Source organism: Terrapene carolina, unplaced genomic scaffold (genome assembly GCF_002925995.2).
Source record: "Terrapene carolina triunguis isolate 2854851 unplaced genomic scaffold, T_m_triunguis-2.0 Scaffold96, whole genome shotgun sequence".
In the NCBI taxonomy this organism is placed as follows: domain Eukaryota; kingdom Metazoa; phylum Chordata; order Testudines; family Emydidae; genus Terrapene; species Terrapene triunguis.
This window is the reverse complement of record NW_020664447.1, coordinates 17,822,321-17,841,850: the sequence shown is the minus strand read 5'-3', so window position 1 is coordinate 17,841,850 and position 19,530 is coordinate 17,822,321. Positions and strand designations below refer to the sequence as shown.

The following is a 19,530-nucleotide window of genomic DNA, read 5'->3' as shown; positions in this document are numbered from 1 at the left end:
AAGGACTAAAATGTACATGTTACCTCCTAAGTCCAAAATGTAACTAAGACACCAGTTTGTTTCTGTTCTCCATTAAAACTAGCTTGTAAATTACTCTGAAGATATGAAAAAGTGTGGTCAGTTAAGAGCTACCCCTTCATGTAGTGTGTATCGAAAAGCATGATGCCAAAGACTGGAGCTAACCCAAGAGGAGGTTCCCTGCCAAGATTCCTCCCCAGCTGTGAATTCAATGGAGAGACTGGTTAGCCTTGCAGCCTGAATCAGGGATTTCTTGTCTGGGCATTTGGAGCAGAGGACCACCCCACCATAATGACCAACATGGTTTGGAGCAAGACGATAGTGACCAAGTAATGACCCCTCCTCTTTTCCACACAAGTTGGCAAAGTATTGGAGGAAACTGTTCTGTCGTCTTACTGTTCTGCAATTATCCTTTTAGCCCTATTTACAGGTGGAGTCCTAATACAGGAAAAACTCTGCAGAGCGAACAAAAATACATCTCTCCTTGAAGAGCTGCAATGTCCTCAAACTGTTAGATGGGTCCGTAGCTGGCATATGTGGAATTAAAAGGCTTATCTACCTTTCCGCATAAAGCAGGGTGATGATTTAAGGTTGTGCCTTCAATGAACAAAGAGTTGGCAATGTTCAGTGCTTTGGAGTAGCTTAATAAAAATAAGTTGCTTTAGAATAGCAGTGATTGTGGGGATTCTAAGTAAGCAAATGTTGTGGTTGCCAGACTTCCAGGTTTTAAGTGACCAGTTCTGTGAATGTAGGAACATAAGATTTTTCTCTACCAGATTAGACCACTGGTCTTGTATGCAGAGGTGCCTTACCTCTAGCATTGTACTTGTGGTGTTAGAGAAGGATGAACCTGCTATAATGCCCTTCAGTTACCTTGTGTTCTGAACTATAGAAAACCTTAATTTACAGAACTATAAATATTATTGGCCACACAATTATCCAGCCCTTAAAAAAACCAAAACCATGACCAGTATATTTAACTTTTTGCCTTTGTCATAGGTATTCTACAGACAGACTGATCAGATCAGTTTATTCAAAATGTAGTTCTTAAATTGATTAATTCCCATTTACTCTTGTATTCTGTATCAAGATGCAGCTAAAACAAACAATGCTTATATATATATAATATGAGCATTTATTGTCCATTGGCATTTTGCAAATGGTTACCAAGTAGAGGATTTTCTTTGTGCATTTGTGTGTGTAACATTAGTATTTGTACAGTGCTTCAAGGATATAAATCACTGTGGGTGTCAAGTTTTGTTTATTATACCAAATTTAAGTGGAAGTTCAGAATCTTGCTCTGAATACTGCATTATTAGCAGGTATTATGTGCAAAATAGCTTGTTGCAGGCAGAATCATGTTTATGCCCTTTCCCTGGAGATAAAGATTTTTAAGAGGCAATGATGTCTTACAGCAATTAGAGTAATTCTACATACAGTACTTAACTGTGAAACAAGAGCTGCTATATGAAGTGCTGATGCCAGTTCTGTAGTTAAATTGAATCAAACATTCCCTACACAAAAATTAGGGTGGTGGGTATTTTATTGCAAACATGAAACACTTTTTGGCATATTTGCAAATTTTATATGCTGCTTGTAGAGAGGATGAGTGCAGGTAACTTAAAGAAAATATCATGTTGCACCAGTGGGTTCATGGCAAAATATTCCTCTTCCAAAATGTTGTCTCACATTTAAACCTATTTAACTTTCCTGTTTTGGGGTTTTTTATTCTTTAGTTATTCCTTCCCTTCCTCATTTGAGCCTGATTGAATTTTAGATTACATTTTTGGATCTGAAAAGAAGCCTGGAATTTTATTATCACTTGAAAAACATTTGTAATTCTTTCTCTGAAAAGGATTTTTACAGTTGAATGAAATCTCCAGTATTTCTGAGACTGTTATGCTCTTTTTACATGTGGGTAGATGGAGGTATGGAGAGGTTGTGACTTGTCCAAGTTAAAACAATGAATCCTTTACAGAGCCAGGTATAGAACCCCAAATTCCTGTCTCTTAATCCTTCACTTGTTAGAATAGCTGACGTTTGAAGGAAAATCTTGTCAATTTTTCCTTGCAGTAATTGCTATACATATACCATAGTCAAGTCTGAAGCTCATCATTTTAGTGAGGGGGGAGGGGTTGCAATGAGATGCAAATAACATTTATTACTCCCTATTGGTGGTGGGAGCTAGAGAACGAACACTTTTTATAGTTGTACATTATTTTTTTAAAATAATTTTTATTAGCTTAAAAAGTTTGGTGCTTTTAATATTATTTACCACATACAGTAGTACTCAGTTACTTTTGTGATGATTTCATTAGACTTTGGAAACAAGAGCTTATAATTTTGCCAGCAATAACACAACCTTTAAATATTTTCTTTGAGAAATCGTAAACTATATTTTGAACTAGACTTGAATTTTTTTCAGTTTATTACATTGTGAAGAGAAGTTATTTAAATGCTGAACACATTGATTCCTGTAAGGTTGTATGAAAATATGATTTCGACCCACATCCAATAGCGCGTATCCGATTTCTACTTTAAAATCTTCAGTTTGGCTTTTTTTCTATCTGTTCAATATTACACTTTCTTAAGGACACAGCAAGATGTGAATACTAATAAAATCACTGGGGTTTTTTGGGTTGTTTTGAGGTTTGAGTTTGCTGTGAGTAAATATTGTTTCCCTGGTGCATTTTTGAATTAACTTGCAGAATATCATTAATTTCAAGTAGTGTGAAGGCCATGTTAATAAAGTGTAAGGAGAATGGGGGATGCTGCAGACCATATGATGAAGTTCCTGTATAGCTTATTCTTCCACAGCTTTATTTTGCATTTATTTGTTCCCTGTGAAATAGTTTTAAAGTAAAGAACAATTTAATAAAATCTGCAAATCAGTCTTTCTTTAACTAGAAAATTGAGAGACTGATTGTCCTGTTTGTGTACCTGCCAATGCAATATTATTCTGTAGATGATCAACTACAATCCCCTGTCCAGTTTATTCCATCTCGTACCTTACTCCAGTCCAACAGGTCTCATATTTGGGAATTTATCTTGACAGTTAAAAATCTTCTTGCTTAAAGAAATAAGACAAACTCTAATGGGGGGGGGGGGTGTAAGGAAGAGATTTTATGGACAGATTATTCTGTAGCTGCCTTCTGCAGGATTTCTTGTTTTCTTTTGGAATGTTGGATACTGGCCTCTTTTGGAGGCAGGTTATTAGACTAGATGGACTAGTGGTCTGATCTGGTACATCGGTTCCTATGTTCACTTTTTGCTATTACCATAAATCCTAATCAGGTAACAGAATATTATAATAGCGGTTATTCAAGTGGCTGCCAAACTAGGTTGTTCAGTTCTTCCTTCCCTCCATCTTGGGTCCTACTCTGTACTGAAAGAGTTATCAACCAGTTTTATAAATGTCACATTTCAGGGCAACTGCAGCTGTATTTCCCCTCAGTGGTTCAGCAAGGGCACCCACTCTCAGGCTTTCAGCTCCCCAGCTGTTGCCTTTCTTGAGTGGCGACCCACACGTCTCTTCACCCTGATGGGTTATTTCCAGGCTGAGCAGTTTCCTGCCATCGCTGTGTTCCCAGCAAAAGACAGTCTGCCTAAATATAGCTACTTGCTTCTCCCCTGAGAAGCGGTAGGCAGTGTAATTGCCACAGTTTTATATGTTACCTCACAGCACTTCCTAAGCAAGCATAGTTTATTCTTAAGGAAAAAGCATTCCAGAGAAAACATTAAAAATGCATGTTAATAAGCTTACCAGAGTTCCCCATTTCCTTCTCTTTCCCTCTCCCCACCCCAGGTTGTTTCCAACGTGGGCCTCTGGCAGGTGAGTCCTCCAAAGGGGTCTCTTTTGTGGTCACAAGTTCATCACAGCCTCAGCTCAGAACTAGCATCCAGTTTTATGAGGCCTTAATAAGCCTAGTCCTTCCAACCCTTAGCTAAGGTTTGGGCCTGTCCATAGACCAAAGGTCTTGTTTGTTTGCTGGATCAGGAAGAAGGCCCTGAGTCATGTTAAACCCAAGCTGTTTGTTCAAAAGTTCTTTCTTTGTCTGTTTGGTCCCTGGAGAATCCAGACTGCGCCTTTAAACTGTTCTCATATAACGGATGATCAGCTGATCACTCTCACCCCCCACAGCAAAGCTTTAAAGGCTGAGTTTGTAGGTGGGGGTTTCCAAGTATTTCCTAGGAAATCCACTTCATGTGTATTGTCCCCAAAAAACCTTATTCTTCCCAGACATTATATTAGTCAATTGCCTAGAGGAGTTGCATACAGTTCCACAATAACAATTTACAATTGCATTTTTAATCCAGTAGATCCCGGAGGTATAACGTTTATTCAGTAATGCTTAATTCCATAAGATTTGTCGATATTGTCATTTGTCACATCGTAGAAATACATTTGACAAAATATTTCAGCTTTCAGCTCTATATGTAACTAAATAGGTATACTGGTATACCTTTTTTATTGCAAGAGCTATGTTTCCTATTGCATTCAAAGAAATTAACCCATTTACTTCCCTTTAGTGATGAGAACATGCCTAAATTGCTAGGTGTTGATCTGAAACTATATATATACCATATTTTCTGTACTTTGATTTTAGTCCAAGTCTTCAGAATTTAACAATTTAAGGAAAACTCCTTTATTTTTCAGTGACTATGACAGAGTACAGGGTATTGCATTTCATGGACTAATAGAGAAGGAAACTAATATGTAGCAATATAGGCTATTCAACTGGCAAGAGTTTTGTGAAACTGTTGAAGTAAATCTCTCCTCTCATACTGTATTTAAAAATTTGACAAATCATTTTTTTTTAATGTCAGTAACTAACAATTTGTATTAATGTCTGTAGAAAATTTCTGTAGCAGGGTCTCTTTGCAAAGATCTGACCTTTTGTAATTTTGCTTTAAAGGAATGTGCCCAATTTTTAGCAACATTTTTGTTCATCACTCAGGCCAGTCTGCTGATTTAACCTTCCTTGAATTTAATGCATAGAACTGTTTATCTATTTTTATTGCCTTTTGGCAGCTGGAGAAGTGTCTCATCACTTATGATTGTAAAGCATAAAGAAAGGAAAAGAACCGTGGTAATTTGTTTTAACTATTGATTGTTTAGTGGAAGAATGGTAAGCTTTGTAAGAGGGAAACACGTAATTCCACAGCACAGGATTTAGTGTTCCATGTATTCAGTTTGGTCTTTTACAGAGAACATGTCATCTTTTATGTCTGTTAGTTCAGCCACTAGCAAGACTGACTCATTAATATTCTACTCACAGATTTGTGCAGTACAGATCCCTTTGCAGTAATTATTTTTGAAGGTGCTAATGCAAGGTGGTTTTTGTTTGTTTGTTTGTTTTTGGTTTGTTTGTTTTTTTAAACTTGAACATTGTCAGTGTGGAAGCAAGAATGCCCCAGAGCATCATGGGAGAAAATGTCAGGTATAATTCTCTTTCCAGATGGCACCCCTACAGGTGAGGCAGTAGCCTGTGAAATTACATTCTAAATTACATTGCAGATGAGCACAGCACATAGAGCAAAGAGTTCTGATATTGGTAATAAATGACTTGATTCAGTACCAAGCACAGTTTCCAGTAACTTACCAGGTTGTTATATTGCATTGGGGAGAACATAGGGCTCAGATAAAGCCAGCAGAGCCACAGTGAAAAGGTCAAAGAAAGGACAGTGGTGTTTACTAAAATCTGATTGTGTTGCTGGTAAGGGATATTTATCATCCAGCCTTATCATTTAGACTAGATTAGTAAACGTTGTAGATGACATGAATTCAGTGGTGTTGTAGCCCTGTCCATCCCAGGATATTAGAGAGACAAAGTGGGTGAGGTAATATCTTTTTATTGGACCAATTTCTGTTGGCCTCTGTCACCAACAGAAGTTGGTCCAATAAAAGATATTGCCTCACCCTCCTTGTCTGTCACTGCAGTTGGCAGGCATTTTAGAAGAAATTTCATGAAGAATTAATCCACAGCATTGAAACTTAAAGCCAGCTGCCAACATCTATTTTAGAACTTCTTAAAAAATTGAGTAGTGTGGTCTTTATGAAGACACGTGAGCATGACCTCACTCACTCTGGCTCCTATATTAAATGCTAGGGCATTAGTCTTCAATATTCCAAACTAAATCAGAATTGAGAATTTGGGTGTTATAACTAAAATCAGGTGAACTATTCCTAAAGTATGTTCGAATTATTAATTTAAATATATATTGCTAGAACCCGGGCTCGTTCTTTGCCAAAAGAAATGGAAAGTCTGTTGCTAAATTAACTATTTTATTTTTGTAACTGCAAAGATAGGGGTAAAGTAATGAGTGCATATCCTTCTCTTTTCTTCAGAGGAGGTGAAGCGAATTCCTCCCCTTCACTGGTTTGTTGTAAATATAGGAACACCTCCATGGTTGGTGCAGTTCAGCTTTAACCATTGTGCAAAGGTTAACAAAATGTTTACATTTACCTTATACAAGGGTAAATGTAAGTAAGAGTGTTACTAGCTAACTTTTGGGCTGGCTTCATCATTGAGAATAGTATTCATCCTGGGACATATTGTTGGGATTTTTATACCCTACTTCTGGTTTAATGAAATAAAGGCAACGGTTTCCTATTGGTGACAGCAAATTAGTGGAGGAAGCAGGACTAGAGAAGGAAATACCTATTACTTGACAAATGTTATGATCAGATTGTGTGAAAACAAGCCAGGTATCTAGTGTCTCTGTATCATTGAATGACTTTAACTTTTTGACTGCCATGAGTATCAGTAACACCACATTTTTGTGGGGTCATTATTGGAAACTCCAGGTAATCTCTTCATTCATTTAAGAGCTCTAAAAAAAATCTTTCTCTACTTTGCATTTATAGACTAAAAACATTTCAGCCTTGCCTGGATGTCATTTTATAGCATAGGAAATGCTGATCTTGTTATGGTTGAACACCAGTTGATGGCTAAAAGTAAATGAGTATTATCAGCTCAGTTGTTGGGCAATTATAGGAAGTTAAGTTACTATTTGTGGATCTCACAATCCAGCTCTTCTTGGTATAGGTATTCCAGTATGTTTTGGAATAATCTATAGCTGCAAGGTCCTACAACATCAGTCACTGCTTCTGAATTTCTAGATTACTGTGCAGTGGTAAGCCATTGTTGTTATAGGAATGATGAGAATGATTTATTTAGCCTTCTCTACTGAGGTCCTCACAACAATTCGTTCCCCCCTCTGGTGATGTCCAGTATGTTTTACCATTGGTTACTTCTGGAGCTCTGGCTAATGCAAAATGAAGCTATTCAACTCCTGAGTGGTTTAGGCTGGTGTAAATGTGCTTGTGTGGGCTTGTGTGTGTGTGTGTGTGTGTGTGTGTGTAGTTTTAATGTTTGTCCTCCTTAAAGGCCCTGGAAGGTCTGAGACCTGGTTCCTTGAGGGTACATTTACAGGGATAGAAGACCCACAGCACGGCCATGGCTGGCCCAGATCAGCTGACTCTGGCTTGGCCTGCTGGGCTAAAAAAAATTGCTGTGTAGACCTTGGGCTTGGGCTGGTGCCCGAGTTCTGGGATCCTCGGCCTGCACAGGGTCCCAGAGCCTGAATGTCTACACAGCAATTTTTCAGCCAGGGCTCAAGCCCTACTCAGCTGACCTGGGCCAGCCATGAGGTTTTTTTTTCCTCCTGTGTAGATGTACCTTGAGTAACTACCTGTCACATCAGGTAAGATTGATTGCTTAGCACGTAGTTATGGAGCCTGGTTTTGAACACTCAGTTGGCCTTGGTCTCTTTTAGTTCAGGACACTCTGGAATGAGAGCCCACCAGAATTAAAGTTGGTTAGTATTTGATTAACTTATTTTATTTTGTGTAATCTTCTGTAAAACTATGAACTGCCACCATACATGCTGTAGGAATTGCTGAAATAAAGTAATATATGGAAACTAAACTGCCTATATTCTACTCAAAATCTGTATTTGGCAGGTATTGGCTATATTTATACAAACTGTATGAAAGGATTCAGAGCTGCTCTGTGTGGTGATGGAAATTTCCTTTAAGTCTGAGAGATTTTAAGTACTGTTGTCATCCTCAATTTGCCATTTTTTCTTAGTTATAGCAGGTGATTTTTGCCTGCCCCATGTATTAGCAACTTCCAGCACCTAATAGGGTGAATTTAAAAAGGAACTCTGTTGTTAACTCTGCATTTCCTGACTTTAATGTTGTTCTATTGTGTGCCAACTTCTGGGGGAATTATAATAGGCTATTGACTGTAGAGATCTTTAATATATGGATGGTGGTAAAAATGCAGAAATAAGTATATGCTAAGACATGTCCTATAAGAATATAAGTGGAACAGCCAAAACAGAGCATCCCAGAGGACAGTTTTAATTCTCTAGTAGACTCAGCAATGATAGAGAGTTTGCTTGTCTGATACAGTTTTTTATTCAGTGTTGCATGCTGTTGGCTAATGGTACTTTACTTATAATTACACTTAACTGTGATATTATTTGGTGGTAATTACAGGAGTATCCAATGTAAGTGATGCACACTTATGAACAGCATTTTCTGAGTTGTTAGTTTTCTTTTGAAAATGCATACCATCTGCAAAAGCCTGGTGTGTTTTTTTTTTTCTTATGTAGAAAATGATAAATGCTTTCATGTCTGAACAAACAATATATTAAACTATGCATTGGAGTCTGAAGTGCAGAATTTTTTTAATAAGTTTTCTGTGGTCTGGTTTTTCCCCTGCATAAAACATTTTCCTTTCTGGAAATGCAGATAACATTTTAAAATATATGGAGATATACCTATCTCATAGAACTGGAACGGATCTTGAAAGGTCATCGAGTCCAGCCCCCTGTCTTCACTAGCAGGGCCAAATACTGATTTTGCCCCAGATCCCTAAGTGGCCCCCTCAAGGATTGAACTCATAACCTTGAGTTTAGCAGGCCAATGTTCAAACCACTGAGCTATCCGTGCCCCTTTATAGATCAGGCTTTTGCAATACCCTACCAGAAGTGTATGATGTGCTTTAATGGTGTGGCACTGAAAAATGTAGAAGTTACATTAGCAGGCAAAGATTCCTCTACTTTACGTAGCTGCCATTAGAACTGTGTATATTGCAGACGTGTTTACCAGTATTCACTGTTTTTTTTTATCTTTTTTCAATAGTTACAAATGTAAAAGTATTCACCTTACTAAAATCGAAATATTCCTTTTTCTAGTGATTAATCTTTTCACATTTATTTTTTAATTGATGACTGCTGCTCTGGGTTATGGTGAAAGTCCTAAATCTGGGTTTTCCACGTGGAAGTTCAATTACTGGCACAAGTCCAGTTGTATCAATAAACTTTGTTTTAAATAGAGTGGGAATGAGGACTTCCAAATGAAAATATAAAATCGGAGTTAACTTTTTTTTCTCAGTTGCTTCAGAAGTATAAAAACAAATGTAGAGGAAATGTATAATAGTAGTGAAGATAAGGGCCATTCTATAAGCCATAAAATACAAGGACTGTGGCGTGATGGGCGCTAGGCCAGTTTGTAGAACAATGGTTATTTGCATGTACTATAAAGCATGCTGTGACTACTGAAAGGCTATTGTATATAAATCATCTGATTCCTCTAATACTATCTTTCTGTTGGCATTGGTATTGCATGGCAGAAAACAATTGGCTTGACGTTTTTAAAAAAAAGTGCATAATATGTTTCTAACAATTAGAGTTTAGCAATTAGTCTTATACAAATCTAAACCCTAAACATTTATCAAAAGAAATAAACAGAATTTACCCATCACTCAAGGCTCTAACCAAATTATTTCCTATAAATGTGTGTGCTCATATGCAATGCTGTTGGTATGGAATCCTGTTACAAATTCATGGAATATAGGACATCCAGGTATCTTTGGGGTGCTGGGGAAGATAGTACAGAATATCACCAAGTTACAGATGCTAAATAACATAAACATTTTCTTTTTGGTGTTTATCTCTTTGATAGTCATTTTATTGTGACTTCCAGTTTTAAGTGGAAAGGAATATTCCTGTCTTGTATTAATTTTGAATTACTATACAGTCAAATCAACACATACAATTCATCGTTCCTGAAGTTCAACAGATCTGATTTCTAATCCATGTCTAGTTCCATTGGCTAGTTCCAAGATTTCTTTTGGAATCCTATTTAGAAAGTAATGTAAATACACAAGTACCTGTGTTGCCTGAAACTTAATCAAAATACATTAATTTAGAAACACTTTTGTAGTTGTACTTTACAGGTATATTTTAGAATTAGTGTGCATGGAATAGTTAATGTATATAACTTCTAATTTAGCAGGTCTTTTAGCCATTAGAGAAACTCATGATGCTCCTCTATGTAACTAGAACATTGCTATAGGAATACTATTCAAAATCAAAATTGAGGAAAAACAGTAATTTTTTGTAAGGCACTCATACTCTGGTCATGGGGACTATATAAGAACCTAGATAGCTCTTCTCTTCTAAGCCTTTATCTTTAGTTGCTAATAACTTTATCATATAACCTTTGGGGCCTGAAAGTTCTCTAGTGACTCAGTAGGAGGAGATGATGTACTGGTAAAATAACAAATATTTGCATTGACTTGTAGATATAGAAAACAATTCTTTCTAAACTATCTTTTTGTCTTTTTCCACGTACAGGGCTATTTCCTTCTCTTTGAGTCTATGCTGGATTCTGTCATTTACGCAAAGGACAAGTACCTGGCAGAGGGAGGCTCAGGTTGGTTCAGAATTCTTTTTAATAAATAATCCAACTCTGGGGGGAAACCAAATGAACCTAAAGGCTTACAATATGCTATGCATGGCTGAGAGAGTTCTCAGTCGAAGTGAAAAATGTTTCCATTAGAGGAAGCTTCAAGGCATTCATTTACCATAGAGGTAATAGAAGAGTATTAGATGGGATTATTCAGGCCTTAAAGTTAATGGTGTTTTCAAGAACATTTTGCATTAAAACAAAACCTTGGAAGTTTGTAAATAACAGGGTACATTTGCAACCAGAAACTGCATGCCACTTCATTTTCACCTATGTAAATCCTTCAGTGTGCTATATGCAGTCTTTCCCAAGACCTGTTTTAAGGTTGAAAAGTATATTAACTTTGCTTAGATTATATGCCCTATCTACATGGAGAACTAAAGCTGGTCTATTTCTGGAGGAACTTAACCATTTGGGGGTGCAGTCATTTAAATCTACCCAGGTCCATGCTTCAAAATACCATATTTAAGAAAAAACACACTTTTCCTTCTCAATCTTATTTTTGCATCTGCTCTATTTGGATGCGCACACTGGGCTATTCTGAAGTAGCCCCCAGCTGTAAGAAACTGAATTAGGAACTACACTAAGGGTATGTCTTCACTACCCACGGATCGGCAGGTAGCGATCGATCCAGCGGGGATCGATTTATCGCATCTAGTCTAGTCTAGACGCGATAAATCGACCCCTGAGCACTCTCCCATCGACTCCTGTACTCCAGCGCCGCGGGAGGCGCAAGCAGAGTCGACGGGGGAGCGGCAGCAGTCGACTCACCACGGTGAAGACACCACGGTAAGTCGATCTAAGTACGTTGACTTCAGCTATGTTATTCACGTAGCTGAAGTTGTGTAACTTAGATCGATTTCTGTCCGTCCCCCGTCGCGTCCCCCCTCCCCCGCAGTGTAGACCAGGGCCAAGGCTTTCTAGTTCAGTTCCTTAATTGAAGTTTTAGTAAATCTGCCCTGTCACCACCTTTTGCACCCCTCCTCCCACTGCAATTATGTATATATTCATTCATTCCCAGGATGCTAGTTAATTTTTCTGACTGCTTTCAATTCTCCTTTCTATTACCAAAATTAATTTTGGGGATTTTTAATATTCCCAGTTTTGCTTTTCTAATAGAAAATGGAGCCACTAGGTGGTCACTTATTCACAAATTAGTTACATGCACAGATAAGTGGCTTAATTAAAATTGTGCCTAGCCAGGGAAAAGTACAGGTCAGTTACCAGATGGGCTTTCAGTATTTCAAGAACCCTGGGTCTATCTTTGAGTGATACCGTATATTATCTTAGATTAAATAAACTATGAATCTGTTATGTTGTTAGTACTGAAGTTGTAGATTGGTAGTTGTGGTTATTTATATACTAGTGTTGATCCATCACCTATTTGACAATGAAGTAACAGTTTTTTGAGAGGCAAGAACCAATGTATTATACAGAGTCAGAAAAGTTTTTAGTGTTAGTGATCTTGGACAGCTGTCCAATATAAAACTGAGCTGCCTATAATAATGATAATTGGTCAATTGCCTCATCAGTACAGATTCAACAGAATAAAAGTGTTGATAATGGTGTTCTTTTTCTTTATTTGTGGACAATGCAGAACCTGGGAGTATTTAGGGAGGTGTTTGAAAGAAGGGGTGGCTTGACAAGCTGGCATAGGGAGGGCATTCAGGGAGAATGGTGTGAAAATGACAGTGGTGGCAGGGGAGGAGATTAATTATGTATCAAGACTGTTATAGTTGGTGGTGGAGCATAAGTGTAGAGATGTGATAAGAGGCTTGGTCTCAGAAGTAGTCCAGGATGTTGTATTGAGGGGACCTTGAAGAGAAGCCTACATCTTATGTAGAAGGCAAAGGGAAATGAAGGGAGGGGTTCAAGTAAAGGAGAACTAACCTGGTTGGAGTGGGCATGGAAATTATTGAAGGCTATTTTTTGAATGAAATGGAGATGGATAATGTAGTCTTCAACTTCCCCACTACCCACAAGTTGTAGTAAGGACATAGGAATTAACATATGGATCAGACTTGTGATCGGTCTAGTCCAATATCCTATGGCTGACGGTGACAAGGATCAGGTGTTTCAGAGGACAGTGTAAGAAATTGCATTAAAGAGATGTGGGATAATCTACCTTGCATTTTAGGTCTCCTCCTACTCCCTTGTAGTTAAAGATTGGCTTAAACCCTGAAGTATGAGGTTTTATCTCTTCCAAATTGGTTAGCCTTGACTATTATAGCACTGGATATTCTTTTTATTCATATAAATGCACAATCTTTTTTTAAATCAATTTTGCTAAGTTTTGGCCTCAGTGACCCATTATTAATGAAGATGGTCAATGCTCAGGGCATGGGCAAGAGTCTTAGTTGTCTGGACAGAGAGGAAGGTTTGGATTTTTGGGTAAAGGGCAGAAGAAGAAATGACAGTTTTGGATCCAGCATGGATCCTTGAGGGCTCAGCTCTTCCAGTTCATCATTTAGCAGTAAGACATTCCCTGGGAAATATCCCACCCTCTTCCACCCTCTGACTTCACCACCTCAACCAAGCTTTACAATCATCATTGCTGTGTACCGTATTAAACTGTTTGTTTAAAACTTATACTCTGTGTGTGTGTGTGTGTGTGTGTGTGTGTGTGTGTCTATATCTATATCTATCTATATCTATATAGATATAGTCTTTTGTCTAGTGAAAAAAATTTCCCTGGAACTTAAGCCCCCCACCCCCCCCATTTACATTAATTCTTATGAGGAAATTGGATTCGCATAACATCGTTTAGCTTAGTCGCATTTTTCAGGAATATAACTACAATGCTAAGCGAGGAGTTACTGTACTCCATATGCTAAGACACTTGGACAGGAAATAAGGGTAACTGACCTAGAAGGGGAAAAGAAAGGAGCCACAAAGGTAACAAATAAGAGATGCAAACCAAATTTTGTGCATTAAGTTTGAAAGTGTTGGCATTAATTTTTGGGCGTAAGCAATATAGCAGTAAATTAGAGAAACGGTGGTGGGAAAATTGGGTTTTAAGGTAAGTAGTTAATATACTTGGCACATATAGAGACTTTCCTAGGCACAGGAAGCATTATGAAAAAGGCAAGGATTATAAATGTGGCAATGTTTCATGGTTTTTTACACATACATGTTTATCTCAGGGAAGGTGTGCTCTTTTTATAGAACAAAAAAGACAGAGGTGGGTTGGATAGACTAATTTGTCCAATTTAAGTGGTTTTGATAGTAATAAAATGGGTGCTATGAATAAGTCTTTAAAATATTTCATACTGTTCCTGTGATACTGTTGTCTAGACTATGCATTTGTATACATTTTCTTAATGTAAGATTTCTACCTCTCTTAGATTTCATAGTGACCTTTTCTATTGCAGCTGTTCACACTGTTTTTGCATGTTGTACTAACCATGCCTGTATTCAGTTTCACTACGCTGACTTAATGATTGGATTAATGACTTTGTAACAGCGCTCACTGCAGTGCACTGTTTTGATTGCAATGTGCTATCATGCGATTAGAAGCGCAGCAGCAAAAAAAAAAGCACTCTTGTGGATATGTGTGGAATTCAGTTATAAAGCTGAAGATTACACATGCGAACAAGAAATTAGTATTCCTGGGTTAAAGAAAAAACATAATAATAATATGTAGTGTTGCTCCAGTTTAATGCTTTTTGATTTACAATAGTGCACAGAAACTCCAGTCAGAATTGGGATCCAATTGTGTTAAGCTAGCTACAGATACTTATTAATAGGTAGTCCTTGTCCTGAAATGTGTAATGTAGGTACATTACAGAATGTCAAAAATCGTTAATATAACAGTGGCATTTAGCAATGCTTTTTTCCCCCCTGATTGCTCCAAGCACATCTTCAGACACCAGGAAATCTTTGACCTCCCATTTAACCTAGCATACTATCCATGTTGAAAAAGGGAGATGGTATGTTGCTCTCCATCCGCACTGCTGGAAGGATTGTTAGAAATCTGAGCCTTCCACTTTTTCCTCAAGGGACAGAACGTGCTGGTTCAGCAGCAGCCCTAGGAATTCTCTCATCCTTTTTTCCTCAAAGTGATTCCATATTATTCAACCTCTGTCTGTCCAGCTTGTTTAGCTAGCTTTTAAATAGAATACTTTTTCCTTTAGGCATTGATAATCACTGCTCTTCTGCCAGCTGGTATGGAAGGTGAATAGGATGCCTCTGAGACAGACCAATGTCACCCCATAAATCAGCCAGCATGTGGGGTTCAGGCAGCAAAAGATCCCTACTCTCCATAGCACAAAAAGGTCAGTTCTTCAGTACATGTGAGTAGCAGTAGAACTAAAGACACTTCCAAACCCAGACAGCTAAAAGTATAAATCAGTTGTAGGATGAATTTTTCTGGCCAGCCTTCAGCTAGAGGTACAATATTAAGGTCCTGAACTTTGGAACACATTTTATTCTTGGATCTCTAACCACTTTACAAGGGGATAAGTATTAGGGTCTCTATTTTGTCAAATTTCCTGACTTTGAAAGAGGTTGTGACTTGTCTATAGTTTTTGCAGTAAGTCAGGCTGAGCCTGGAATGGATTCTAGATCTCCAGTTTTATCCTTTATCTATTAGATACTAGCTGCCCCAACTTACTTTACAAGCTTACTAGTAATTGATGGCAAAATATCTGGGGTGATGTGTGTGACTGGTTCCCCTTGGGGTGCCACCTGGAACTGGGGTACCACTGAGCCTGCCTGACCCACCAGCCTGGGTTCCATTTATACTGTACTGCTGTAACAGGCCCTCAAGTCCCCACCAGCACACATACAGGTAGGGACACACTCATCTGCAGCTACACACACGTGGTGAGATCAGCTCTGCATGGGAAGGCTCAGCTAAATTCCTAAGGCATGCACACCCCTCTGGAGCGTAAACCCAAAATTATACTGTCTTGTGCTGCACAGAGAACTGTACAGCGTAAGCTCGTGAAATTTGCCCCCTCCCTCAATGTGGAGAGGAATATACACAGCTTTCTGCCCCAAGTTATGCTTTCCACACACTAGTTTTAGACAAAACAAAACAAAACAAGTTTATTAACTACAAAAGATAGATTTTAAGCCATTATAAGTGGTAGCAAGCAGATTACCTAACAAATAAAACCGTAAACTGAGCTTAACACACTAGATAGGTAGAATATGGATTAGCAAATTCTCACCCTGAGTGATAAACAGGCTGGCAGATTCTTAAGGCACGAGCTGCATTGTCTTTTCAGCTTGGGTTTCCCAGGTTTTCATACATAGGCTAGAAATCCCTTTAGCCTGGGACCATCACTTCCCCCCGTTCAATCTTTATTCCTCAGGAGTTTCCAGGTGTGGTGTTGTAGGGAGAGTGAGGTCCCATCATGATGTCATTTTCTCCCTTTTATATCTTCCTCCCACTTGCTGAAAAGCTCTTCTGCTGTGACCTGGGTCAAAGAGTTCCCATTGTGTAGTGCTATCTCAGAGAGGTTTCTATTATACACAGTTCCTGGGGTAATCCTTGTGCTTGTGTGCATTTCCTCAATAAGCCAATATTGTTTGGCCTTTTTACTGTTGTACCTGAAAGGCTGCTTGTAGGGGTTTTCAACTTTGCAACATGTTTCAGTAACACATACATAGCCAAACTTCATAACTTCACATACGACTTCACATATGACAATAGCACATACAATCCAATGAGATATTAATGTCTAGCAGATCAAGACTTTTAGAATGATACCTCACAAGGCATACTTTGTACAAATATCCTAATTACATGACAGTGGTGAATATTGGGATGCCAGGGTGTCTCAATGTGTACAGAACATACACCTCTACCTCATTTATACAGCGTTATATCCTTACCGCATTATATCGAACTTGCTTTGATCCACTGGAGTGCGCAGCCCCGCCTCCCTGGAGCGCTGCTTTACCGCGTTATATCCGAATTTGTGTTATATCGGGTCGCGTTATATTGGGGTAGAGGTGTAATACCTTTATTTGGGAATGAAAAGTTCTTGTTACACAATGCCTATCTGTTCATTATGCATCGCTTTTTTTTCTTGTTCAGGCATATGTTTTCCCATATATTTGGATGAAATACACAGCGATTGTGAGTGGGCTAGGTACACAATCTCCATTTGGGGGGGGAAGAGTCATGTTTGCTTGTTCATGACCAGATGACATTATTGTTCACTTGGAATTATTTCTATATACCCTGAGGTTTATAGTCTCACCCTTTAATGTCCTGAAATTTGTGAGGCATTACTAAGGGATAAAGGATTTCCCGTCTTACTCTGTTCACCACGTGAGCTGTTACCAGTGACAAATGATTTCTGGGCAGTGAGTCGAGAAGGACACAGATGTCAAAGCTATGAATTTGTGAGCTGGCTGCTGAGTGCTTCTGTCCAATCAGCATTTTGTTAATTTCACCTGTGAGATGGAATAAGTATTCAATTATAGCTTCAGTCAGAGAAAACTAAATGACACGTGTCAGGATTGGATGGGAAAAGGTTAGGAATGGGTCAGACAAAGGTGGAGTGGGGAGGGTTTAATTTTTAGAAACAACAAGGAGGATGGGGAGTGAAACTGACCAATATGATTAAAGACACTTATTTTAAATATTTACAGACCTACTTTCCTATAAATCATGGGATAAATGGGGTGAAAGGAGAGACTTTAACTGATAGGAACTTGTCGTTTGGATGATCTAAGTATCAGAATCAACGTTTATATCTCTGGCAAAAGCTCTTAATTTTGTAAAGCACTAAGATACCATGGTGATGAGCATGGTATAAATCCATAGCCACCATTGGATTTGTAATTATTACAGATAATTTGGAAGTCAAACATCCATTTAGGTCCCTTTATAAGGGTATGTGAAGTCATGTTGTTACCAAATGTAAGAATTTAAGTCTTACGTTGTTGCATAAAATTGTTAAAATCCCATTTGCAGGATAAGATTAAAAACAATTTAAGCATAGCTGTACCTGTTCCTGCTATTTGGGGGAAAAAATCTTGAGTCTTGTCTGTTTTTCCAGAGATGTTCCTGTTCTAAAAATCATTGCGGTGGGGAAATCCGCAGTAACTGCAGAATCTCTTTTATGGTCTGAGCAATATTATAAAAGGGCAAATAGTTCTACAAACAGTGGCGCATGTGTTATGGTGCTTTGCCCATGTGTCCTGGCTGTGGAACACTGTCTTGTTTAACTCTATGTACAGGGCTTGTTAATTCATGTTTGGTTGATAAACTAAAGATGATTACATTTGGGCACTTAGTGTTTACCCTCCAATTGCTGTTTAGAGCTTACTCTAGGCTAATCAATCAGAAGTTTTGCATCTGATTTAGAAGTTTGGCACACAGTGGAAGTAATTTTAAAGCAATTGGATGGCAAACCTATATTATTTCAGGCTTAACATACAAGGCAAATCATCTCCCGTTGACACAATGGCTCAGAACTATGGACCCGATCAAGGTAGTACAGTAACTCCTCACTTAAAGTCGTCCCGGTTAATGTTGTTTTGTTATGTTGCTGATCAGTTAGAGAACATGCTCGTTTAAAGTTGCGCAATGCTCCCTTATAACGATGTTCGGCAGCCGCCTGCTTTGTCCACTGCTTGCAGGAAGAGCAGTCCGTTGCAGCTAGCTGGTGGGGGTTTGGAACCAGGGTGGACTGGCAGCCCTCCTATCAGCTCCCCGTTCCCCTAAGTTCCCTGTGCGGCAGCCGCCCAGCAGGCTAGCAATTGCCGGCAGTTCAGCTGTCCCTCCCCCCCACTGCCATGTGCTGCTCCTGCCCTCTGCTTTGGAGCTGTTCCTGGGAGCCTCCTGCTTGCTGTGTGTGGGGGGAAGGAAGAGGGGGGCTAATGTCAGGGTGTCCCCCTGCTCCTGCACCCCGCTTACCCCATCTTCCATAGAGCAGGGAGGACACACGACAGGGCTCAGGACAGAGGGAGCTTCCTGGCAGCAGCTGCTGCCTCAGCTTGCTGATCTACTTAAAAAGGCAATGTACTTAGAGTGGGGTCAGCAACTTAAAGGAGCAATGCACATCTCTCTCTCACACACGTTGTGTGTCTCTGTCTGTCTGCCATGCTGTCTCCCCTTCTTCCATTCGTGCTGCCTTGTAGAGTGTGAGGCTACGTTAACAACAATGTGTTAACCCTTGAGGGCTCAGCCAATTGCTAGTTCATCATTTAGCAGTAAGGCATTCTCTGCGAAATATCCCACCCTCTGACTTGACCACCTCTACTAAGCTTCACAATCATCATCGCTGTGTTAAATTGTTTGTTTAAAACTTATACTGTGTGTGTGTGTGTGTGTGTGTGTGTGTGTGTGTGTGTGATATATATATATATATAATATATAAAAAATCTTTTGTCTGGTGAAAAACATTTCCCTGGAACCAACCCCCCCCCCCCCATTTACACTAATTCTTGTGGGGAAATTGGATTCGCTTAACATCGTTTCACTTAGTCGCATTTTTCAGGAACATAACTACAATGTTAAGCAAGGAGTTACTGTATTACATACCTATTGCAGGTTGCCATTTCCACCCTCACACACTACAATCCTAGTGCCACCTGCTTGCTAGCATGTCCTTTATATACTGTACCACACTATTGCTAAGTGCTGCAGGATCTGACCAACACACACACACAATTTTGACAGTACCATCACAATATTCCCTTCCTCTGCTGGCCCTGGAAGCAAAATTCCTAATTGTTTTGGAACCCTTCCTGCAAACCTTATTAGCCAATTCATGGAACAGCAGTAACAT

General features: G+C 38.9%; 1 protein-coding gene across 2 annotated transcripts in view; it reads left to right on the top strand.

Annotated features, from left to right (window-relative positions):
* Nucleotides 1-19,530, top strand: part of PRMT3 (protein arginine methyltransferase 3) — a 101,938-nt gene that overhangs the window by 37,463 nt on the left and 44,945 nt on the right. For both annotated transcript variants that reach the window (XM_026651390.2, XM_026651389.1), the window contains exon 9: nucleotides 10,669-10,747. In XM_026651390.2, the coding sequence (XP_026507175.1) occupies nucleotides 10,669-10,747 (79 nt within the window). The remainder of the gene's footprint in view (nucleotides 1-10,668; nucleotides 10,748-19,530) is intronic.